The sequence below is a fragment of the Diadema antillarum genome, unplaced genomic scaffold (genome assembly GCF_040938485.1).
Source record: "Diadema antillarum isolate AM-2024a unplaced genomic scaffold, OU_Dant_1.0 scf00000160, whole genome shotgun sequence".
Lineage (NCBI taxonomy): Eukaryota > Metazoa > Echinodermata > Echinoidea > Diadematoida > Diadematidae > Diadema > Diadema antillarum.
Genome location: NW_027271049.1, coordinates 1,154,297 through 1,181,584, shown reverse-complemented (window position 1 = coordinate 1,181,584; position 27,288 = coordinate 1,154,297). Strand labels below are relative to the sequence as shown.

The 27,288-nt window shown below is 39.1% G+C and overlaps 1 protein-coding gene across 1 annotated transcript in view; it reads left to right on the top strand.

Annotated features, from left to right (window-relative positions):
• LOC139722202 (septin-7-like) overlaps window positions 1-27,288 on the top strand; it is a 102,133-nt gene that overhangs the window by 12,342 nt on the left and 62,503 nt on the right. Inside the window, exon 2 of the mRNA XM_071633518.1 lies at window positions 2,619-2,724. Coding sequence (XP_071489619.1) covers window positions 2,619-2,724 — 106 coding nt within the window. The remainder of the gene's footprint in view (window positions 1-2,618; window positions 2,725-27,288) is intronic.

The following is a 27,288-nucleotide window of genomic DNA, read 5'->3' as shown; positions in this document are numbered from 1 at the left end:
ATAGTGACCCATGTGTTCATATGTTTCATAGTTTGTATATTGAAGAGGCTTTCTATGAAAGAAATCACGACTCTAGAATGAAAGATTGTATGATTGAGGAGGTATGCGAGCTCATTCATGTAATTTACCCAAATACTCAATGCATGGAATAACATTTTGCAGTTGTCGCTTTACCCTGAGCTATTTATCCATGTAAATTTTCTTCAAATTTTCATTGTTTTTCACTGGTGTCGCAACATTGAGTTACAAAAGATTGTAGTCAGACACAGAGAGGGGAAAGGGAAGGAGGGAGATTTGATGATGATGATGATGATGATGAAACAGCATTTATATAGCCCCATTTATCTGTAGATAACACATCATTCACAAAGTTGCTGGAAAAGATAAGTCTTCAGTTCAGACTTGAAGGTATTGAGGCTTTTGCAATTCCGAAGCTGGACTGGTAGAGAGTTTCACAGACGTGGCGCATTTTCAGAAGAAAAGGCTCTATCCCTATACATTTTTAGGCAGGTATTGGGAACATGGCAGGATTTCTGACCATAGTTTTCAATGTGAACACCAACTTCTATACAGTTGCCCATGTGAAAGGGGTATTTTGTTGGTATGTAAAGTCTGCTTTAGGCTTGTAATAGCATGTATCTGAAGGCTTTTGAGATGGAATTTGTTAATGATTACAAGTTTGCCTCCTGTACCCATAGTCATGGTCCAGCAGTCATTTCCTGGTTGGCTGGTCAAACAAAAAACAAATTCTTGTGAACTTGTGCCATTGTACTATTATAGAGACATCAGAAGTTGCATTGCCAGTTCTAGTCCTACTGTAGTGTGTGTCAAACACTGCATATATGATGGTGAACCAGACTCATGAAACATGTACAAAAGAGCAAAACTTGTGTGAAAATTACTCTGATTGTATAAGCCATATTATGTGTAAGTATTTAGCGAGTCTAATTTTTCGCGAATCAGGACTTCCCAACAATTTTGCGAATAGTTGTATTCGTGATACAGTGCTGAATGGAGAAAATATGCATGCATGTCATTCGTATACTGGATCAGAGTCAGTTTTTTTTATGTGTTATCAAATTCTTGAATAACACCTGACTTGTGAAATTCATGAAAATAAAAACATCACAAAATATTCGGTGGAGGACCCTATAGGCCTACAGTATTCTTTACCTTTTGCCACTATCACTGGCAAGGTGTTTGCATTCAATGTTAATAGCATGTATCATCTTTCTAGTTTCAAGGGGGTTAAATGGCATGGTATATATGAATACCACTGTGTATGTGTTCATTTTTAATACACATACAGAGATGTAGGATGGATTCAGTTTAATATTGTACAACATGCCTATGGATAGTATAAAACAAATTGAGAGAAGAAAATAAAAAGGATGCATTAATCAACAGTTGAAAACAATTACTTATAGACAGTTTCTATTGTGTGCAATATCAGATGTCTACATGTACATCTGACACACTGCACATTGTTTGTGTCTAGTTTCAGTGCAGTTGTCAGGTGAATACAGAGTATGTATTACAGGCGTGCAATACACTTGTACATTGTAAGTGTGTGTTGAGTGACTTGCACCTATGTGTCACTTCTCGCTCTGCGTACATTATTCATCACTGGAACCTTGCATGGCAGGTAGAATGGCGTAGAATCAATAGTCGAAAGGCGGGAATCATCAGTGTCATAGAGCATGGTGCCCCGTCACTCTCGAGCTAATTGAGCAAGCGTCCGTCGTGGCTCGTCATGTACAGCTGTAATGTGATTGGTGTGACTGGAATGCCCATGGGCCGGGCCACTCTTAACACACAGGTCGCAGTCAGTAATTTGATTACTTATCACTCCGGGCGAGCCACTGACTAGGTGAATGTGTCGAATATGAACCCGTATTTGTTTTGCATTTAGTCGGTGTTAACTCTTATGCTGCTTCCTATAGCTTCTGAGAGTTATTCTGTAGCACGGGACCATGAATCCTAGTTTCTCGGAATTTCATCCCGAGGTGGGAGGTCCAGTGTCTTTACCCTGATTTGAAAATCTACCCCAGGGATGGGGTGGGGGGGGGGGGATGGCACAAATGGCAGTAGTTCATTGTGATATAATCACAACATTTGATTCCTTGTGATATAATCACATTTAAAAAGAAAAAAAAAAAAAGAGAAATGGAGATTTTCATGAGATTGATGCAGTAGGGTGCACTTTGTATTCTAATTGTAAAGATTCAATCTCTGAATGGAAAGTGAAAAGAAAGGTGTCTGCTCTAAAACTTTATTCATTATAAATTATAAAGTAACATTATGTTGATTCTGCACTTGCTACTTTCTCATTCAGAGATATGATTTCAGTGGATTTCAAAGGATTTTTCTTCACAGGCTTCTTCTCTTCAGATATTCATGTCAAATGATAGTCATGTGTAAACACAAATTATCGGCTGAGAATGATAAAAAAAGGCCATTAAGGTGCCTTGAACAATAAGGCTTTAGTGGCAACTTAACACCCTCATCATTCACACCCGACGAAATATTCATATGATATCCTTCACATCCACGATTTCTCACTAAAAAATTGATGATGATATTCCTTCTCTTTTCTCCCCTTTTATTTCTGTGAACAGAATAAACCCAAGGAGATGGAGGGTTATGTTGGCTTTGCCAACCTGCCCAACCAGGTCTACCGGCGGTCAGTGAAACGAGGATTTGAATTCACACTCATGGTAGTAGGTAAGTTAAGGGTGCTGGCTCCATTACCCAGCATAGCCATTACCTGTAGTTTCAATATCAATGTCAGATATTGTGTTTCAGGAGCACCAAGAATATACAACAGCATTCTATATTTCACAGAGAGGGCCTGCTGTGAATACTATAAAGTAATGGTAATTGTTCAGGCTTGAACAAGTAAAGTCAACTTACTCATCCTCATTTTGCTGTTGTCAATCCTGGCATAAATTCATCTAGATGAGCCACAAAGTCCTGTTCACAAAGTATTTGTATACGGGTGTCTTGTGTTTTCACTAATACCACATCATGTAAAATGTGCAAAAAAAACAAACAAACAACAACAACAACCAAAAGCGAAATTACAGTTCTGTGAGAGCCAAAGTGTAAATCCATATATGCCACTGTTTATGAATACGTACAATGTTTGGGCAGAGAGATGAAGTATAACTCCATCATATCAACAGCGTCTGCTGTAATTAGCCGACTTTGTTGATTGCGGTGACTGGGTGGACTGTCTGTGGCTCTGCGTGAGGTTGTTTTTAGTCTGACATATTTCCACGTCCCACTGCCCGCTTCCCTCTTCTTTGCCCCCTCGGCTTTGCACTTTTAATTCCTGTGGCATTAAGCTAAATTAACCAGTGACAAGGATGTTCTTGAATGCACTGCACAGAGTAACAGGGAGTGTGTACAGAGCCATGACTCCAGACACTACACGTCTATGGATCCACAGTGTGCGCATTTCATCAGTGATTGAAGTATTCCGACACACACCAGCAAGGTACACAGTACAAGGTGTAGGTTTCATAGGATAGACTGCCAAGGTGACGTTTAATCGTCAGTTAATTCAATCTTCTTCGTGTCTGCACCATTCCTCAGTTGGATTGTATAGTAAAAGCCATTACAAATCAGAAATGCTGTTAAAACAGATCTCGGACTGTTTGAGTAACTCCTTCAAATCGAGATTGGTATGACACATAAAGAGAAAAATAGACACACACACACACACACACATTTTTACACACATTACCAGTACCTAGAGCTGCAATCATGAACATTGATAAAATCTATTTTGAATTCTAAATCACTCGGATTTACATATGAAGTGATAAAAGAACAAATCTGTAAACTTATGTTCATGTCAACTCAGTCATTTTCGTCATTTTTGTCTGAAATTCAGACAAATGAAAGGCGATGGAAATGTTCAAAGCAGTCAGCATTATCCAGATACCTGACTTTTTGTCGCCGCGACTAGATAGCCAAAGTACCCAATCAATCATGCTTGGGGTTCACGCTGCGTTTTGTGCGGAGATAACCGTTTCGTCGTTGGCATACCAAAGGTGTCAAAAGGATCACTCAGGTATGGTAAAGACATCTTTTTAGGCAGTGCTATCTGCTACGCCGACAAGCAGGTAACAATGGTCCATGGAGTGGGGCGGGGTAGGGCCATTCTATGTGAGTTCGGGGGGGGGGGGGAACTGTCGGGAAGGAAAACTGTTGATGAATGGGTCAAAAAGGTACAATATATGGGCTGTCCATGCTCTGATTGACATATTGTTGTATGGGTTGCACATTTTCATCCAAAGACTTGGAATATAAAGGCATACAAGAATGATGATAAAGAAAATAACCAGTAAATGCCCCCCCCCCCCCAAATAAGGGGAGGAAAAAGCTTACAGTATGAGAGATGCAATGGTTGTAGTGATTTATCGGCGAAGCCTTCAAAACTCTTTATGGTGCAAAGATTACAGATTTGTCATTGGGGATGGTATTATACACAGCCATACCAGGTACAATGGTATAAGTATTAAACAGTCTCTGCCCCTGTGATCGCCAATGTAAAAGAGTCACCCTTGGTTATCTGTGTCACCGGTGAAGGCTTGTTTTCATGTAGAAATATACCTTCTGATGGGCTGGATTTGAATAAGAAAATGATGACAGAGAAGGGACAAGTTCGGTTCAGTCATGTGTCAGTAACCTCAACATACATACATAGGGTTCTCTCGTGGGTGCAGGCTGTGCTGTCAATGTAGATCGGGATATATCCATGGACGGACGCTGTACATAAAAAGACCTGGAATGGTTCAGTCATACGTTAGTCACTAATCTCATTGCCCAAGATAGTCTTTTGAGTACAGGCTTTTAGTCGATGTTCCTGTACCACTTTGGCCCACCACATTAAATTTGACTACAGGAAAGCTCTGTACATTTGTAGCAATGCCGTATAGATTAAAAGAACAATTGGCATTTTCACTGTAACCTGTACATACTGTAACATACTTTGCTGGCCTTTGAAGCACAGTAAACTTATCCATTAGTGTCCAAAATTATCATATCTGTTGCTAGAAATGTTGGAGCAGTGCAATACAACATACACCACCTTGAATTGTGAATATTAATGTAAGGTGAAATTTCGATTAGTGCAAGTTCAAATCTCCCTTGATATACAGTGTAGTATAGATACATGTACTGACTACATTAGGAATAAGCCAATAAACGTACAAGTCTAGAAGAACTATAGTTTTTATGACCACATAAAGAGGTCTAAAAATACTGACATTTCCCCCAGAGACCACATTTCTAGAATATCTGTTGTCATTATTGTCACTATCTCCCTTCCTTTCCTTTCCCTTTTGAACAATGCCTAGTAATAAAGAAGTCTTATCTCCTGGCTCACCATTTCCCAGTCTCGTTGAACCGAAATTACCTTGGTGCAATACAGGTTATGATAAACCGAGGTGGGGTTATAGTACTTTTGGGGGAACGCTATCACTCTTGGGCAATATCTCGCATCGAACATTGCAACAAGAACAAAACCTGATGGTACCATGTACTGTAATCTATCGTGCACATACATGACTTCTGTTTGTGCTGCAGTCAGTGATCAGTTTTACAGTTCAGCCACAGTGTAATAGCGATAGAGGTTTCCTGCTGTGCTTTTCTGTCGTGTTTGTTGTCAAGATATTATTTTTTTGGAAGGGGAGTGGGAGGGGAGGGGTTGGACATCGGAGGGAGGTTGTTACTTTATTTTGTGAAAATTTGTCAAACTTACAAAATATGTGAAAAAAGCACACAAAATGTAGGGCATTTATGCACAGTAAATCACTGTGGCATTAGATTGTCACTCTGACCTATTCAATTTACTATTCCATACCATTATCAAGTTGGCTTTGATAACTAGAGTACACTCAAACAAACAAATGGACAGAGGTTTTATCAAATTCGGACCTAACAACAAGAGAGTTAATCTCATTTCAAAGTTTCCCTCTGTTTTTCACTGTTCACTCAGTGTCCAGATACAATCCTGCATTTGTCACAACCACAGACTCTAATGGGCAGAAACTATGATTGCCTCACCTTAAAAGTCTCCCAATAAAATGTATAAATCTTTACAAAACTTCCCTTTACTGACATGGAATCAATGAGAATAAGATTTATATCTGTTGCATCAAATTATTGTGAGCTTGTATTACCCAAGTAACCATGTTCATTCAATGAATATTGTGGTCTACAATATATGCCTTCTCGTAATCTTTTGTAAATTACTTCATCCAAATATTTCATGGTGTGAAGTTACTGTGGGAAAAATTGCTACACAAATAGCAAATGGTAGTGAGTGCTATGGTGTACACAACAAGTACAGGATTTCCATATTAAGATGAAAGAAGAGATAATATGCTCTATACTGTACGAGAGACAAAGCCGAGTTCATTAGAGTGTTTCATCTTGCAGCGAGTTTGAAGTCTTGATCAATTGTATGAATAAAGACCATGCTCTGATTGTTCTAAACAACATCATGGATGCTCCAAGCCAAGGCCTGAGTACAATGACAACCATTTCTCAGGACAAAGTGAATGGGAAACAAGCTGCGTGTTTGAAGGAGAGCCTTTGTGGGGAGTACCATGAACATGGCTCGATAGCGAAAGCGTGTAGCAATACTTTTTAGCGAGTGTCGTAATGAGCAGACAACTAATCAGATAGCAGCGATATATTGGGCTGTTGTATCATTTAAATGCTAGCCATCAGATTGCTGCTTTATGATGAATGTTATGCAATGAGTTAATATCTTTCTTTGATATAGACTGTAGATACTTTTCTCATGATACTTGATTTGATCTTGGAATAACTAGCCACAGTGAACATCAACAGACATTTGCAAGATTATACATTCTGTAACAGCGAGTGGACTTTTTAATGCTTCTTTTTATGATTATGGTGGGAATTTGTGAGCAAGGCCTACACATGCATAGTTTAACTCTCCTGAGATGAAGATGTAAGATACAAGTATAGTGCACCTGTAAAATATATTTTATATCTAATTGATGCACTGTTGTCAAAGGCAAGATTGTTGGAAGATGTGATAGAGGGTACATTTTGCCTTTTAATTGTGCTATACTCCCACAGTGACCACCTACATCTCAATCTAACCAGCTACAATGTAACAGTCCTTTCTTGCTGGGTGCCTTGAACTCACATGCGGATAACAAGTGCTAGAAAATGGTACACCATGCCAAGGGGTCAGTGCAGCTTTAATGAAGTCTTGCTGTGAGGGACACAGCAGGAATTTCTTTCAGTATGAAATTTCTATTTTCACATTCATGCACTCACAAAGAGAAATTGCCAAGAAACAGCAAAGGATGATAATCATGGGGGGGGGGGGGGGGGGGGAGGGGGAGTCATGGCCACTCTTACAACCATGGGAATGGTGTGATAATGAAGGAATGTTGTACATACAAAGTAGTTTTGTCAATTGTATTAAACTCTGCAGTACAGAGGTAATGGACTGAGCTTTCATTTACATTATAGTGCATGATACTTTAGGTCATTATTCAAAATTCCTATGAAATGCTGCATCATAGCACTTTGACTTCTCTGTAAAGCTGGATGCTTTCTTAAAGATGAAGTGACTTAAAAGTTTGAAACTCCCAGTCAGACTTGCCAGTATTCATTTAAAGCTCTATTGCAGATATGAGCTGATAGTAATAGTTAACCAATGTCCAATAGCTCACACTTTTCTATCTAGATGTGTGTTGTACCCAAAATCAACCCCTTAGTCCCACTCTTTGATTATTTTGGAGTTCATTGTTCCATTGATCTTCCTTCACAAGTCGCTGGTATATGCATTTTGGCAATGCCAAATACAGGAAAAAGGAACTCCTGGACAACATGATGTAATAAAGGCTGATCCAAAAGAACGTTTGCAGTCTTTCCTGCTAAAAGTTTGTCAGAGAACTAATGCATAATTCCGGCTTGTTAAACCATGCTCCATGATGTTAACATTTTATTTTCTGGCTGGCATGGCTTCCAAGCCCTGGTGTGTGATATCGCCTACATCGAGTTGCAGTCAAATTTGGAAATTTGCCACATAGAAGATTGTAGACAGCAAAATGCTCGTAATTTATCACAGATTTAAATAAAGTCACATAATCGTCCAGAGATGATATGATACTTATTCCAAATTTTACCACTTTAAAGCTGCAAAACACTTAGCGAAAGCATGGTGTTAGTGCCACTTCAACCCACAAGCTATGCTTTGCTGAGTAAACAAACAGACTTATCAATGTCTTTCCCTTATGTAGTCAGTGTTATGCTAGATTTGTTTGAATATGTCCACACTGTATCCTTCCTCCATCCTGCTGTACTTGCCAACCCAAATTCATTACTTCCTTCAAACTGCCTGATAATGGGGTCCACTGCTTGACATTCTAGGTTGTATCGAGCAAGATAAAGTTTGTTTGTGTCTGTAGAGAAGATTCAGTTGGTGTCATGCAATAAATCAGCAACAGACAACAGACAACAAGACATGTGGTACTTGTATGTTTAACATACAATCTTTTTGTACTACATAGTTAATCACATTGAATGATTGTAGTGATATGGCATCAAATTCTAGCCAACAGTTTGGGGAAAGGTTCCATTGTTTGGCAATTTTTTTTATTTGTTTGGAACGCAGCGGCTTTTCATTTGACAGTTTGACAACTGAGACGTCTGGTCAATTTGGCAATTCTGACTAATTTCCTTACTAAAGCTGTGGAGAGCCGTGGACTGTGTGAGGTCGGTGATTCAAAGCCAAGTTGGCAATGCACACCTTTCCACTGTCCCAGTTGGTAAAGCTGAAAGACAAAGAATTCCCTTGTGAAGTTTCCATGTATACTATATTTAGGCCAGTCAGCAGAGTTGATTTTTGTTTTGTTTTGTTTTTTTTTCAAAACCTTCGTTTTTATACCAGCTAGACACTCTAGAATAAAAGCCTTGTAAATTTGAACTGGCACGTGTAGTCTCTCAGAATTTCGTCACCTTTTTGTGGAAGTTCATAATTCTGCAATAATGTGGTGTGCTAAACTACTCTGTACATCCATGTGTCTGTAGGTGTATACCAATATCAAGAGGAGGAGGTGGAGGAGGAGGAGGAAGAGGAGGAGGAAAAAGAAGAGGGGAAAACCAGTTTAGTATACAGGCACTGACTGGTTTACTCTCCTATTCATATCTAATGCATAAATTTATAGCAAAGGTTGTTCAGACTGATTCCAAGAAATCTTGGACAAGTCTTGCCTGACATAGCAACAACTGATGCATATGAACTAATTCCATATACAAGTATTTTGTATGGAAATGCCTTGGGTATATGTACAGGTTGACTAAATAACTTGTGAGAAGGTCGTCATTGAACATCATCCTCTTTAGAGCCTTAAGTGAGAATCATTTGGCATACCAGCTTCTTGACTTTGGTCACTGTATTTCATGCCAAAAGAGATACGTTTTATGTCACTATTACGTCAAAGGGAACGTCACTGATAAAGTCAGAGCAAGATTGAGTTTTGGTTTTTTTTTTTTTTTGTTTTTTTGTATCCCAGGCTGTAGTAATTCTAAAGCATGTATCATGAAAACTTCCCAGCCTGATCCATTTCCAGAGAAATCACCGTCATGGGGGCTAGGATACATAGTGATTCAGCCAGTGGTTTTTTCTGATGTTAATGCATAGTGACATGCGTGAAGGGCAATCAGAACCATCACTGAGCCTGTAGAGGGCAGAGAGCTAGCCAAAAGTTTTCAAAAAATCTGAATTTCAAGTTGTCATGTTGATACCAGAAAAGCATAGGCCTACTGTATGTACCTTTCAAATTGATCTTATACTAACCAAGTACATCATTCCCTTAAAAAGATAATCAAAATGATATCAATATTTGCTAGAATGGCAACTTCTTGTAGACCAATGGCCAATCAGGAAGTAGGGATTTTGTCATTACCTGGACACTTGTCCTACTGCGACAAGAGTTGCTAGTATACTTAGTATGGCAACTTTTTCATGAGATGGAGCCGCAGATTTGTCCTGAAACCATTCCTAATATTTTTCATGTAAGATTCTGAATCTGCACAGACTTTATACAAGATCCACCAGGTGCCCATACGCAGTGGGTTAACCAGAATTTAAATATCCTCTGCAGTTTTCTAGTGTATTCTCTCATTTTTTTTCTAGAGCATTCCCCAGTGCCTAGCAAGAATGGATGGGTTAAATGTGTCTGAGGGTATGACAAAGAATGACCAGGAATTGCTCACTGTGTTTTGAAAACAATGCAAGTCATTGCCTTCGGCTGTAGTGCTGGTGAGCTCCTCTCGTTGGAGACTGCTCAGAGTGCTTCGAAAAGAGGGCTAGTACATTGTACCTACCTTTAAAACTCGTCTCGAGATGGGGGAGCTGGGTAAACTCTTCTCCGCGTCTCAGTCGATTTAGATTCAATGGGAGGTTGTGTGATGAGGTAGTCAGAAGGGAAGAGAACACAGAAGTGTGTGTGTGTCTGAGATGTTGATCGTAGGAATTCCACATAGTTCACACGTCTGCCTTATGTCTCTCCGTCTCCCCCCTCCCCCCTCATATTGTGCTCTCGATTATGTGACACATAGGAAACAGTGATATTTGATTTGTAATCCGAGTAGAAGCATTCTTAAAGCCCATTCTTACAATGCTGTCAGATACAGAAGCTCATCAAAGGGACATGGTCAACTTGTTTTCAATGAAAAGAGAGGAAAAAAAATCAATTTGATTACAGTTTGTAAGCAAACACTAAAAGCCATTGCTGGTTCTGCCTCTCGCACATGACCATGTTGGCACGACAGCTATAAACATCAAATACATTTGGCATTTTAACTGCCTGACAACTTTGATATATGCTCTGAGGTTGATATTGTCTAGAAACCATTCATAAACCTTGCATGAGTTTGTAAACTTCTAAACTTCTGCTGTAACAGTTGAAAAGAAATGATATGATGTTGTTTGAGGACACAGAATTTGATCATGCTGACGTGCAGGTCTGTAAATCCAGAAGCATTAGCAGCATGGAACGTTTTAGCGAATTGGAGCCGACGGCCTTTTTCGCAGCTTGAAATTTTCGTGAATTGCTGACCATGAAAAAATTACAACTTATACTACATTATGTACCAGTAATTCAAGGATTTGTTGAACAGACACTGCTTGTCTAGATCGAGATAGAATCTGTAGCATTCAGTATTTGGGAGCTCTTATTCAATAAAGTATCATGACAGTATCAGAAAGTATTTTTGTTAATGCCAGTTAAACAGAGTTGCTAGTGCATAGTATATCTCAGCATATTGTTAGCCCCAGAGTAATACCATTGATGTGAATATGTGTGAAAATGAGTTTTGTTTCGAACAATTCTTTGATGAAGTTTGACAGAGGAAGATGCCCATATTGTATAATGTAGACTTTGACTATTCAAGTGATTACACAGAATGACATCTTATTCTTGAATAATATGTTTCACACAATGATCACTGACAGAGAGAGAGAATGTATGGCTTTAAGGTCAGGTTGCCATGACAGCGTGAGACTGTGAGTCAGGGAAATAGGTCCCCCCTGTCACCCGAATGTCGCAGCCAATTCCCGCTAATCGATGAGGATGCCACCACACTCTTGATACAGAGCAGAGCGAGGGCATCCGTATCCGACCCTGGTTCCGTACTGGAGGAGACTTAAAAATGCATTGACTGTGGTCTGCAGCATTTTCTTAGTAAACGAGAAGCGGCTTTGCGACCTCACGTAACAGTCCGATATGTGCGGTTTTGAATGAAGGTCCCACTCAAGTTTTCTCACATGATGTTACTATGTAGTTGTCATCCCCTCTCCTAAAGTACTGAATTCCTCCCCACCAAGTCCTCCCTCTATGAAGTGTTATCAATTCAGGGCTGTATTAGGTTTCTGTGAAAGTGCTTTTGGCGGAGAATCGAAAGGACGTCGTGTTAGCACCATACAGAGTCTTTGGAGTGAACGCCCTTCTTGTTCTTAACCACCATTGTGCCATTATCAGTTACACTGTATGAATTCATGAAAATTCAGGAGGGTAGTGCCCTCCTAGTCAAATAGATTGGAGTGGAAGAAGTTAAAGGAGAATGAAACCTAACTTTATAAATACAGCAATATTAGTAGAAGACATCAGCAAGGTTTCTAGAAAGTAGAAAGTCAGATAATCCATTTAGAAGTTATGAAGTTTTAAAGTTCTGGTTGATGCTGCCATCATTGGATGCAAAGAGTGTGACACTTTGTGATGTATGGAAATATATACAAAGAAATGGAAAGTACACGTACACTGTATGGATATTCAACACATTCTCACATTTTTAGCATAATGGAAAAGCACTTGACTTACCTCTTCCAGGAAGCAGGGGAAATAATCATTATTCTTGATATATTATGTCAGTAACAAGTCAAAAGAATTTGTACTTTTCATGAAAAATGATTTGTGTGTGCGTGTGTGTGTGTGTGTGTGTGTGAATTCACTACATCAGAGCTATGCTCTATGTGTGTGTCTGCATGTGTATAGTGTATCCAGCTAAATTGTGCAAAACTGCAGTGTTTATGCTTTTGTTTGCGTACTGTATGACCTTATCTAGTATCTTGATAGGGATATCAGAGAAAATACACAGTACGCCTTTGGAAACCTTTAATTTGTTTTTGTACCAAACATCCATCAGAGTAACGTTTAAAGTTCATCTGTGTACATATGCACCATAGTGATGTGGTTCTGAATTCTTATCTCATTGGTACAACTGTATAATAGCAGATCCTTGGAATAACATGGTGTCTCTGACAAGCATGGGCTACAGTTTGTACATGGTATTGATGCAGTTTACTATTCACAGGGGAAAAGTGCATGGGAAAAGTCTTATCTGTGTCAATGGGCAGTAGTGACATACAATTGTATTACATGAGTATTTTTGTATTTAATGTGCTTGTACATTTTTTTTTTCAAAGAATGAAAATAATTTTTCCAGCTGACCCTTTAGGAAAAAGACTTAAGTGAATTTACGGCATGATTTATGTCATGTGCTGTCTATAAAACAAGCCATTGCACTGACTTTGATAGCAGGTAAATGTCCATATTGTACCTTCTTGATACATTAAAATGCAATAGATTTTGTGTTTTATCATGGAGTAAAATGCTTGAAGAGAACTTCAGTTGCGGTGTGCATTTATGCATAGTAGATATTTGATTTCTACAGAGAAATTTATCCCACTATGAGCTATGATATATGATGCCATTATCAGCTATGCTGTGTGCGTGCAATGGTGAGCCAAACAGGCAAAAAGAGTAAAATGAAAGCACAGAGTTGATGAGACGTTTCAAGGATAACTCCATCACGATGATGTCATCAATACTCCAACAGCTCTTCCTGTCTCTTTCAATGAGAGAAGCCCCGGGAATGATTCGAGGAATGGGAAATTTTCGCCTGGATGGAGCCAGAATGAAGCGCTGTCATGTGATTTTCGGGGCATCTCACCAATTTGGCCCTGTAGCCACTTTCACAGATGTGTTGGCGTACACATGCCACATTCTTGACATTCTCGATGTAAGCTGTCAAGCAGAGTTTGATTGCACTTAAAGGGAGTTTATCCCTCTTTTCCAAGCTCCTCAAAATCTCCAAAATATTCTTTTAATAGCAGGACGTATTAAGATCTCATCATATTTGTAGCAAGGCTAACACTTCGAGGTTCAGTTGGCGTGTAGGTATTTGTAGAGCATTAGAAATGTTCTGTCAGTTTTCTCTAAAATTGTTTTAGATTCTTTATGCCATTGTTCTTTCTCCTTTAAATCACAAGTGTGGTTTTTGAGTGAAGAAAATGAATTTTTGGAGAAATTTGTGAGACACTTGTTTTCTGTGTGTAGAAAGTTTATGGTCTGTATGATTCACATGGTTGACTGCGCATTTTAGTCTAACGTAACAATAACATCCAATTTTGTGTTGATCACTGATGAAAAGTAGGATAATTATATTAGAAAGTCAGTATGGTTATTAATGTTTTGAAGTCAGCACAGATGAACTCAGTACTATGCAACGGTTTATCCTAGGATGGACTGAGAAAGAACTTTGCTTTGATTCATGCTTAGCAGTAGCAATCTCTAGAACTGAAGTGTCAATTCTAGAAGCTGACTGCCCCCTTTATAGAAAGTCAAGGAAAGTCTTTAGAACGAATGGTCAAGGTTTCACTGTTGCTGTCCTTAGCACCCTCCTTCAGAAGGAGAGGGGGGAGGGAGGATGCAGCGTATTGCAAAGTGATGCGTGCTTTAATTTGCACGCTAATTAGAGCAGGCACTAATGGCCATTACTGACAACAAAGCATGAAGTAGGGGTGGAGATTTCGTGTGAGATGAGATATGTCTTGCCAGGGTTTCCACTAGCTGGAATCCCAGAGGGCGCATCACAGATGCCCCAGCATTGACAAGAGCATGTCAATCATTTTCATCAACTTGGCTGTCGCTACGGCAACTGCTCTTTCTTTCCTTGGTCTTATTATTTTTAGGAGGAAAAAAAAAGAGACATAATCCACCTCAGAGCCAACAAAGGCAGGTGCACTGTGCAACAGTTTACCTCCCTTGCACTCTAGAAAGAAAAGGACAGATATCAAATATATTTAATATATAGTATAATGTATTAAGAAATATAAAATATTCGTATCATCATATGTTGAGTAGCAGAGAGTTTGCTAGACTTTTTTTTTGTATCTTTTGAATTTCAAAGAGGAAAAAAAATATTCTTACTATCTGTGAAGTGAGCTCAGAGATTAGAGCCATGTGAAAGTGTCAAAATATCAGATTGAATGGGAGGTTCATATATTATACAAAATACACACCTACATGTGTATAAACTAGAAGAGTCTTTGCAAGATAGTTTGTGAAAACAGCATTTAGGGGAAAAGTGGCATACAATCAACCTTGTTTAAGTCAAATAATCGCTCAAGTCGAAGGACTTTCAAGCTGTAGGATGATGTTTTGTAGTGGAATATCTGTCATCCCTTAGGGTGGGATTTCACGGAGCACGCGAACGATTTGCGAAGGATGCGAATGACAAAATCCAACATTCGGAAAAGTTTTTCTCCAAATGTGTTCCGACAATGAAGCCGAAAACTATTCTTGCGCAATTTGTGCGAAGTTCCCACGACGTATGTGCGATTGTCGTGTGTATCATTGCTAAAGTACAGCATGTTACGTACACGAACAACACGCGACGGAAATGCGAACAACGAAACATTTTCAATAATCATGGGAGAAAATGTAGCAAGGAGAGGTGGAAGCAAGAAAAAAAATCAACTCAAAACAGCTTTCTTGAGTTGAATTTTTTTTCTTTCCTGTATTTCTCCTTTCTTTTTCTCTCATTTCTCTATCGTGTGTTTGCCTACATTTTTCCCCCTAGGACGTATCTCCACTGGTAAAGCATTGATCTTTTTTTTTTTGCAGTTCCTCCAACACATAATCTCTATTGTTCAAATGAAATTTACACACTTAAGATTGATTTTAAGTGTATTCTGCGATTTTTTTGGTATATCAAATATTCTTTCTCTTTGCTAGTCTTTAATTTCTTTTGTTACTATAGTTGTTAATAATTGTTTGATGTTAAGATGTATGCTACGATTTTTATTTGTAGAAAACGTACAGGGCATACATCCCCCAAACGTGCGCTAAACGTTCGCGAGAATGTCTCAAAAGGTACGCGAACAGTTTGCGATTACGTCGTAAAATGATCGGAAAAACTTCGCAGATTTCGCGTAACATACGCGAGACATTCTCCGAAGTTTCGGAGTCTGCTTGGGGTTTAACGAACATTTTGCGAACATTGCGCTTGTCTTGCGAAGGTCTTGCGCATATGACGAAGCTTTAAAGACACTTTCGAGAACAATTCACGAGCAAATACCGACTAAGTGTGCGGAAAAGGTTCGCAAAAAATTTCAAACTTTTTTGAAATTCTCGCCGAAGTAAAAACGACATTCGCGAACAATTGACGACGCTTCCGAACCCTCACGTTTGTTTGGCGATCTTTTGCAGACTAAAATGCGAATGCTGGAATTTGCCATTCGCGTCATTCGCAAATCGTTCGCGTGCTCCGTGAAATCCCACCCTTAGAGATTTAGACCCAAGGTCAAGACCTGAGGCCAATTAAAAAGTGCCCAATCAATTATACAAGAAATAATGAAGAGGGAAGACAAAAAATAGTCTCTTCAGTTATTGATTGCTGTATATCCTATTAAAATAGAGCATAACCCACTATATGACAGTGCATTGTAACATCACTTTTTACAGTACTTTTAAAAAAGCATAGCCCATAAGTCTGTCATGCTTGTCATTAGGAATCCTAAAGATAGAATGTTGCTTGTGTTGTTACTCTGTGCACACACTGTCATCATAAATGTTAATGAGATTCATTGCTGTCCTCTTCGGTTGGAGAGAAAAGGGAATCTTATGGGCATTCAGGGCATCTAGAGACTTGTATCGGGGTTCGCTGTACAGATGAATATCAGCTTAAGTTCCGACATTGTGAATTTGTTTCTTGCTGTTTCAGATGTAATTGTTCTGAGTTGTTTGGAGTTGCATTTGTTGAGTTCTCAAGTTTGTGGATGACCTTCGTAATTCAAAACCTCAAACATTATTTTGAAATAAAGTTTCAGGAGACAAGGTTAAAGGATCATCTGTGACAAAAAAAAAACAACAACACACAAATATTTAAGTTAAGTTTTGCTTGGACCTTGGACCTTACTCTCTGATTCTCTCTGTTTTTGTCTTTTTTGTTTGTTTGTTTGTTTGTTTCTCAAGATATCTCAGAGGTGACAGGTCATGATTTAGCACTGGACCTCTGCCACTGTTTGTCTGCAATTGATTAATCCAGCATCTACTGCAAAACTTGATCTTGTTTCTCCATGTCATAGTACATCCACGGCTAGACTAAAAGAAGGGAGAAAAATAAAAGAAAATCATGTGGATGTTTTGTTGACAGACACAGCTGGCTAAAGCCCATGAGTAGTGAGCATTAGACCCTGACATGATGGCTGTACACGTCTCCACAAGTACATTAACCATAGTGCATTTACTATGCAGGTTTCACAATATTACACCAGAGAGGATGGCTATCACAACTGAAACTGTGTGGGAACTGAAACTGTGTGGCTTCGTGCACTCACATTGAGCCATGCAGATCTACACCCGTTGTACACATTTTATCCAGTGCTGCATTGTGCGCTGCAACTGACATTGTATACATTCCCTGTATGATTTATGTAAAGTGGTACTCCTAATTACCCTGTCCAGAGTGAAATAGGCGACTGCTATTTATAGTGGGCCTCATTCATGTTCAAGCTGCATAACTACACTTCATTGTCATTATAGCTGCATTTGTGTCTCACTGATGAATGTATGAATTGCAGAAAATTACTGACTGATTTTGTTATAGCGGAGGAATTTGATATTTTGTAAATCATCTCGAGAAGACACATGGCAATTACTCTGCCTTACTGTATACGCCGTTATTTTCGCATACAGATATTTTCGCGAATGACGAGGTCATAGACATTTTCGCGAGGTGTTGTTTTCGCGAATTGACGTCGACGCTTACGTTAATGCTCTATCAACAAAGCGCATGGAGACAATTTCGCGTGTTGTTAAATTTGCGATCCAACTGCAATTCGCGAAATTCGCGAAAATTAAACCCTCGCGAAAATAACGGCGTATACAGTATATTTCAAACTCCAGATCTTTAGATATGACTTCCCTTTCAACATTACGTTGTATGTTTCTACAGTGTGGTCCACAAGGGGTTCGATCATATTGCTGCAACATGCTCAGATTTTCGTGCAACATCGTCAAAAACCAGAACACGCTATGAAACATCCTCGAGAATTGGCAACATGCTCACAATAAAATGTGATCAAACGTGTGGAAAACATGTGCAAAACTTGAGAAACATCAAACTACTCTGAAAATTTGTGCACAAAACATCGAACATACGCAGCACTTGATGGAAATAAGTTGCGAAAGATTGCATGCTGTACACTCGTGATGTACACTCCGTGCATGTACAATCTCTGCAATATTCTCACATTCAGAGCTTGCAACATACTCAAATTTCAAGTTTTGGACCACCCTGTACTATGTTCATATCTGAGTAATCTGCAGTACAATTGAGGCAAAGACTTAACAAGTTCCAGTGATGCCCGAGGATACACTGTAGAGGAAAGCAACTTTAAATAGGGTACATTAGACAGACCCTTTACTGTGGTAAAACATCCCCAAAAGGTTTCTTCGTTTTTTCCAGCACAATGTGTCACGTTCATGGGGAATTGACTCATGAACCCTCATACAGGCATCTGTACATTACCTGCACTGCTTTTTTGCATGATGCATATTGTATGATATTACTGGATCTGCATTACATGAGAAGTTAGCAAACGAGTGTAACTGCCTGTCAGGCGCTGGTGACCCCAATCTTAGCAAGGCGACCCTCTCTGATGGCTCTCAGAGTTTGTATTAGGAAATGGGAATCTGGGAGTGCAAACATTGTTAGCCTTTACACAAGTCTGAAGGTTATTTAAAAAGGAAATTTCATTCTGATTAATGAGATGCCAGAGATGTGGAGATGTAAATTTCCTTGCAAATTTAAAGTCTTTTTTATCAAGTAACTTATTCCCAAGAGACCAGGGTCTTCATGATTTATGAAGAAATATCTTTTTTTTTTTTTTGTTCTTCTTCTTTTATCTGCCATGCAAGATCAGATATGCTAAAATAAAGAAAAATCAATAATGGTTGTGACTATTTCCAAGATTATGTACATGAAGTTTAGAGAATGTTTTGCAGGGAACTTTGTGCCGGGAATGTGCTTATTGAAAACTGTTTTCATTTTTGTTGGAATTTGTCGTGCCTTTAAAAACACTGTAAACCAGTTTGGAGACAATGTGAACTTTGTGTTAACTGTTACTGTTCGGAGACATACTGAAACCAGTTTGCCACATTCCATGGGTATAGAGAGAAAGAGGGGGGGGGGGGGGGGGGGAGAGAAGACCTTAGTAATGATGACACTTGATCCCAAAGACATGGTTACATTATACATGACAACATTGAAAATATGGTGTACATTAAGCTATGTGTATTGAGTCATTTCATTCCATCACACCACATTGAGGCTGATAGTGAAAATGGATTTTTTTTTTTTTTTTTTTACCCAGATACAATAATGTGCTTATACTGTATAGGTCCTATATGTTTACACTGTAGATTATTTATTCCTCCTCCTTGGTATACATGTATGATGTATCTACACAATTAGCTTACCTCACCAATGTTCCCTGCAAAAAGAAGATCTATGCATTAAGGAGAACTTCTGGCATGAATCTGTGGGTATTTTTATAATTTACCAAACAATTAACAATTGATTGCAAGAATGTACTACATCAGACTTTTTTATATTGTATGCATGTTATTAATGTTATTTTAGATGTATATCTGAAAGAAATGTTATGTTTGGACTTTATTTCTTGATTCATTTTAACATTCTGTTGCTGCTAGTTTTTAGGAATGACAATATTGGCCATCTTGATAATGACCTATTGCATTATAATAGAGCAGATTGTAATCTGATCGTATTTATGCAATTATGAACCATTCTCAATTTGTCTTGCCCCATCAATTGTAACCCTACAGGGAAAGAGAGAGAGAGAAAAAAAAAAAAGAGAGAAGGGGGAGAGATTGAAATGTGAATATGTTATTGTCCTCTGATACCATTATTTAACACCTGTAGGGCATTGTCAAACAAGATTTGTCACTGTGTAATCTGATCCAATCTGTCAAAACTCTGAGAGGCACAAATTGTACATTTTTTATACCCCCGCCAAACGAAGTTTGAAGGGGGTATTAACATAGGAATCAGCGGACGGTCGGTCGGGCGGTCGGGCGGTCGGTCGGGCGGTCGGTCCGTTGCAAATCTTGCGTCGCGAACTACTTCCTCAGTTTTCAACCGATTCCCATAAAACTTGGCACAGATGTTTGCCTTGGGTTGCAGATGTGCAAGACGTATTTTTTTGACAGTACCCAAAAGTACGTTGCCATGGTAACGGCATATTATGGGCAAAAATGGGTACAAATCTTGCGTCGCGAACTCCTCCCACAGTTTTGATCAATTTTTATGAAATTAGGTACAGATGTTCATCTGAATATGTTAATGTGCAAGACACATATTTCCGCAGTGGCAAAAAGTGCGTTGCCATGGTAACGGCATGTTATTGGTAAAATATAGGGCAAAATGCTTCATGGCAAAACTGCTTCATCAGTGTTCTTCCAATTCTCATGGAATTCATATTGAATGTTTGTCTTAGGATATAGGTCAGCATGACACATTTCTTGACAGTGACAAAAAGTATGTTGCCATGGTAACAGCTCACATATTATGAGCCAAAATGATGGAAAATTTTGTGTTGCAAACTACTTCCTCAGTTTTTGCCCAATTTCCATGAAATTTGGTACAGATGTGTGCCTTTGGTTGTAGATGTGCAAGACGCATTTTTCGACAGTACCCGAAAGTACGTTGCCATGGTAACGGCATATTAATGGCAGAAGATCAAGGAAAGATCTTGCGGATTTAACTACTTCCTCAGTTTTTTGACCAAAGCTTATGAAATGTTGTTTGGCGGGGGTATAACCAGTCGCTGTAGCGACATTTCTAGTTTCTCTCTCATTTTATAGACAGGTAGGAAGTGATTTGCCAAAAGAGGTAGAAAGATGCAGGAATGCACAGATTGTGTTATGTTTCCACCACAGACAAATTGTGACACAAAGTCATACGAGATCACAACTTTGTCTCACAATGTTTTGAGATATCAAAGGCATTGTTTACCATTGGGAGCAGTGATTAAAAAAAAAATGTTCAAGTAATCATGTTTGATGCATACACTTGCATGTGGAGGTCAGTTTTAACACAGTTTTATCAGGGAGATGGATTCGTGTCATTGCCATGACGCCTTGCAAATCCAAAGAGTCACTGTCATTGCAGCTTTTTATGAATTGAGGCCCAGGAATTGCAATAACATTGCTATGTGTGCATTCATCATTTAGGCCTATTGATGAGGTACAGTACGTGTACATACTAAAGCAATCAGCATTCTATCGTTTAGATATTTCCAATAAAGTTGCGTGTGTCCTTGGAGGTTATGATATCCTACTGGCAAGCAAATTTGTTTGACAATTTTTTGTTACTTATAAGGACTTTGAGGAAGTGTTTACTTTCCATATCATCTAGTGTTTACTCTTGGGGTCAGGAATTTGACTAGCTGGCATACAAATAATGAGGTCACCAGCCTACCTTTGATGTCCTAAGTAGTCCTGACTTAACAAATATTACCAGTGATATTTACTGTATGAATGCAAGCATTGCTGACTGTATTTCTTCAGTTCCAGCTGATACATTGAGCTGTTTACAGTTTTTACTTTTAGGCAACCAACAGATAGGAAAGGGCTTGTCATAGAAGTTTGGCAGATGCTACTGATAGCAAGTTTTATGAAATTATAGGACACACCTCTCACAACAGAATGACTGTTGTTTTCTTGGCTGCTTTTGACTACCAGGTACAGCTTTGTGTACTTTATAATATTAACTAGAAAATGGGACACTTTTACTCTAGCGATGATTGCAGCTTCAATGCCCATTTGCTGCTCAGGGGACTGTAAAATGTTGATGTATTGATGACAGCAGTGTTACAAAAGTTAAATCAGAGGTTAATCTAATTTGTCTTTCCCACAGAGAAGTTGAAGTTAAAAACATACATTTACAGGCCAACTATAAAAGATCATGTTTCAGAATGACTGTTGTTTTCTTGGCTGCTTTTGACTACCAGGTACAGCTTTGTGTACTTTATAATATTAACTAAAAAATGGGACACTTTTACTCTCGCGATGATTGCAGCTTCAATGCCCATTTGCTGCTCAGGGGACTGTAAAATGTTGATGTATTGATGACAGCAGTGTTACAAAAGTTAAATCAGAGGTTAATCTAACATGTCTTTCCCACAGAGAAGTTGAAGTTAAAAACATACATTTACAGGCCAACTATAAAAGATCATGTTTCATTCAAAATTTCTTTGGAACTTGAGATGTCTGTTTGTTGTGGTGGTGGTGGGGGGGGGGAGGGGGGCAATTGGCATTGCATATCATTTGATCTTGGCAATATTTGTGTGACACCATAATGTGCATAACTGCTCAACTTTGGGCTGCTCACTGCAAGGCAAACCCATGGATACCAGTCAATGTATATCCAGTAGATCCATCCAATACCCAGTCTAGAGCTGTGATAGAAACATTATGTGTGGCAAAAAATTTTTGGTCTAGCTGGGGTCAGAGGTCAAATTCATGCAACCTTGCTCCCAGGAGCCTTAGCCTGTCTCTATTTGGCAGTCACAGCAAAATCTTCATCCTCATACTTTTCTCTTGCATGTAAACATGTATTTAATAATATGAATATTTTTCTTGAGGGGGGGGGGGGGGGGGGGAGTTACTGTGGTAGAAAAAAATTATGGTAAGGGTTTGCTGACAGGGGCTGTCTGGAATCGTTGAGGTCGGTGTGCCAAGTTCAGAAGGTGAGGTTATTGATTGGGAAGAGGTCTTGAGATAACTCAAATGGGTCAAGATTTTTTTAAACAAAAAATGAGGATGAGGACAGATAGGAGTGAACACTGCAGGATTGGGATAGAGCCATCTAAAGATATGGGAGGTCACCAAAAGTGACATGTTGAAAGACTTACACTGTAGGCCTACCTTTTATGCATGACCCCCCCCCCCCCCCCCCCAAGAAAAAAAAAGAATGATATCCAACAGCTCTGCTCAGTAGAAATTTACACATATAGATGTTCTTTTTCTGTCTCATCTTCTTTGCTAAATATTGATTTAAATATGTTGCCAAACATATTATCAATCCAGAAATAGTATTTCAGCATTTTTATTGTTCAGTATACGAAGTATTCTTCATAATTCTACCTGTGAAATCCATGTCGTACCATCAGCTTCAAATTTACTTCTTTTTTTTTTCTTCAACCATGACTATTCCTGACAGACCAAGGATTGTTCTTTCCTTTGAGCCGCAAATGTACTGTTTGTTTTTTTCTGACACCAGAATGTCGCGACTGCCTGCAATGTGTGATCCCGTAGCCTGCGCTCCACCGCCGCTCCTTGCAGTACCGTAATTGCCAAAGGCACAATTTTACAGCCCTCGGCGATGGCTTCGGCACCATCAATAATTTGTTCCCCCCTCACCAGGAAACTTGGGAACGCCAAGTTTCCCTCTTTGTGCACGGGGCTGGTCAGATCCTGTTTATAATAACCCCTATGGGCAGGTGTCAAGATCCAAGTGTTAGCTGGCAATGAAAATGCCTCACATGTCTGATGTGTGAAAGTCAATTTCGCTGAGCTGTTTGAACAATTTGAAATTTGTGTGAACATGAGCAGTGTTTCTTATTTCTTTCTTTCTTGTTTCCATGTACAGTATTCAAGGAGGTGTCATTGGATGAACTTTGCATCCTTTTCCTCTCCCTTGGACCTTCACAAACTATAAATGACTTGCTTTTTCATGTTCAATTGTGGACTCCAGCTCAGTATAAACACAGTATAACTTGAACTGGATCAAATAACAAAACATAGGAACTTGTGCATCCAGTATCTTGGCACAAGGTGAAAGCAAGTTCCAATTCTGCCCTAGAAGTAGAACTCAAAACCTTAAAATGTTACAGGATGCTGCAAGCCCACTTGCCCTTATGCCCAGATGCAGCTAAACTGTAGGGAAAATAAAGTGAGTGGGCTCGTGGCCTGTGTGGGCAAGTTAAACATTTTTTTTTTTGTATTACCAAAATTTAATATTGCTACTCATTAAAGTGAAAACAAAGTTCTGGTAAGGGCTAGAGAACCCGTCTGGCACCATTTCATATTTGCTTGCAATATATTGAAAGAGTCTACAAAGAAACTTACCTGGCTGACGCGGTTTGCCGGAATGATGAGTCGTTTTGGAGTATTTTGAGAAAAATAATTAAGAAGTTGGTAGACCGACTTTTCTTCCAGAAGGCTCCAGACTAACTCGGTCTCAGGGAAAACTCGACCCTATTTCAGACAATTTACACACAGTTCGTGATCGCCATGTTCATCAGTACTGAATACTACGAGTACCAAACGAGGCCTTTTATGAGCAGACAGGAAAGTGCGTGCTAATCCTGTACAAAACAAATGGACAGCGCGCGGTCCTCAAGCCTGCAAGTATACGCACATCACCTCAGTTGCTGAGACGCGCGGTCTTTGAAGTTTTTGTGGTTGTTTATCAAGCGTCTTTGATTGTTTTTAGAGGTGCTTGAGAGGCGCACACTAATTTTGCATGCACGCCAAAGAGGTTTTTGATGCGCGCGTTGTAACAACTCGGACCATTACTGCGAGTAGCCAGAATGCTACAATGTAGTTTACACAGGCCGCTTCCATATGCATAGTACAACACTGTACAATCCAGAGGGACAACCAATACAACTCATCCCGCCGTCAAGCAAAGCGAGGCCAAGTTATCCCCGAGTCCGAGTCTAGCCTGACCCCGTTCGGGTAAGTTCTGAGACTGAACGTTTTTGGTTAATATTTCCCATTTTCGTCGTTACCCATTGAATATCTTGTTATGACAGCGTTATTCCGCACATTTCCTAGGCATACAAGTATGTTCACATTTTGGAGCAAAATTTGACAACTTTTGCAGGCATACCAGAACTTTGTTTGGGTTTAAGATGTACTTTGTGTGATGATGAGGACTGTCAATAGAATTCAAATTAAAATATGAGTGAATTAGCTCGAGTAAAGAGAGGCATACATTGCAGCTTGAATAAACATCCAAGTCCTAAAGGATTACAGTGTAGCTTTCTATTAAATGGATTAGAATTCATTTTATTCAATGAATGGCTGGCTGGCATGGCAACATTTCTTTAATGCACTGTAGATCCCTTGATAGTGATGATGTAATTGTCACAAGCTAATTCACACAGCTCAGTCGCAGAAATTTGAGGATTTCTGAAATTGAGCCCCTGCAGTGTTTAACTATGCCATTACAATCTGGTTAGGTCAATGGGGAGTCATAGATTACATGGGTAGACAGTGTTGGAAGTGGTATGGGGGGGGGGGGGGTGGAAGGAGGCAGATGAACATCCACATCCAGGGAACGGGGTCGGCTGGCTTCTGGTGGTATTCAGCTTCTTAGCTTTTGGGTAAATATGCACAGTTTTTTGTCTTCCCCCCACTTTTTCAATAAAACAGGAACAACCTCCTTTGTGCGGGAACCCTTTCCTCCGGTCAACGCAACATATTTGTGAGGCTTAGCATGCCCCTTCTACATACAGGGACAATCAGACTGTTGCGGTTAGGTTCTTTATAGAAACCAAAGACGGGTATGGTGGAAGCGAACAAAACTATCAGGAGTGGGCGTGGTTCGTAGGGGTGAGGGTTAGTACTGGTAGGCAAACTATTTTTAAGTTCTAAACTTTTGTGGTGTAGGCACCCTACTACATGTACATATAATGCAGACACTATTCACAGTTACCGAAGGTCTTCTTTGCTGGCAGAACTATCTATTCAGATGGCTAGATTAGTACTCTGCTAAGCTCTTGTCCCCATTTATAAACTTTGGTGAAGTTTTGGTGACAAACAAACTAAATAGAGGTGTTCTTGGAGAATAATCCTGAGTTGTATTTTGGAGTGATTGATTTTGCAATAGCTACAAACAATCATATGTGGACTAGCCATGGTGTAAACAAATTAAAAAAAAAAAAATACATGTTCTATTCAGCCTCCGAAAGTTTGGTTTGTTCGTTTTGGTTGCGAATGATAAGGTCATTAAGTTGCCACTAAAGTCAAGAGTTTTCATGAAACCTTAACACCCTTATTATCATTCTCAATTAACAAAATGATGAAACAGTTCCTTGTCAAAAGAATTTCGAATGCACAACTGTAGACCTGTATTTTGAATTAGAACTGCAGCAGCCATTTTCGTGAGTAAATAAAACAATAATATCTCGCCCAGTCACTCTCGTGATGTGAAAGTGCTCATGACTGGTGATTATACTTTGTAATGACTGGTTATGAGCAAAATTATGTGTCAGACAAGATGAATGCCTGGTCACATGTAGTCCTACACTCTCAGCCAATCATTTTATTAAGATCTGTGTCATCATTTTACATAATAGAATTATTCTGACATATATGAGAAAGAAGTGGGGAAAAAGAGAAAAAGATATCCATTATTTTTGTATCCTGATACCGGGTATATCGTGCTGATGTTGCTCAATTCAGTGCTGTAGTGTCTGAGTTACATGTCGTGTACTGTACAGGGAATCTATGGGGAATCCAGGCAGAGGTGTTGTGCGTAGCTGTGCACATCATAATAACTTTATATCAATCTGCTTCGTATATAATGCAGGTACTTCACACGTCCCTGGTCTCATTGGTATAATCAACTATGTATGATTACATGATACTCTGCCCGTGTGTGGGTGGTGTATAGAGTAGGATTACATTTCATTACAAACACAAGTGCACATACAACACGTACACATACATGTACCACTGCAAGTTTATATTTCTATTCAAATTTCATTTCAATAGTGATATGGAAACCATATTCACAAGGAACGAATGCGCAAAAAAAAGTACTAAAATGAAGCAGCTAATATTGCACTTTTTTATAATGGTGTGGCTTGATCACGTAAATTTCTTAATGCAAAGAAAGAAATTATACAGATTCATGCAACAACAAAAAAGAAGAGTAAGACCTGCACCATTGTGTAGACTGCATAGAACTCTAACATAATGATTCAACTCAATCGCCTTGATCAAATTCATATGCACACGCACACACAAAACAGAGAATCCATCCTGTAAGGTGTGGCTTCTGATACGCATAATTTCCTATTTAATTTCCTATAAAATGTCATACTAGAGTTACAAGATAATTCACCGACACCCAAACATACTTGTCAACATTCCATCTGCTCAATCTAGCTCACAATGAATGAAGACTACCACATTGTCATTTGCACGGTTGGGGCAGTTAATCGAGTTTTCTCTGTTTGTTTATTTGTTTGTGTGGGTTGTTTTTTTTTTCCAAAATATCTTTCCCTTTCACTTTACCTTTCACTTTGTTTGCCATCATCCTATTCAGCTGCGTCTGTTCATGTCTGCATCATTATAAAGAGACATTAGTGTTTGGAGGTAGTCTTCATTCAGTCTGGTTGGGTAT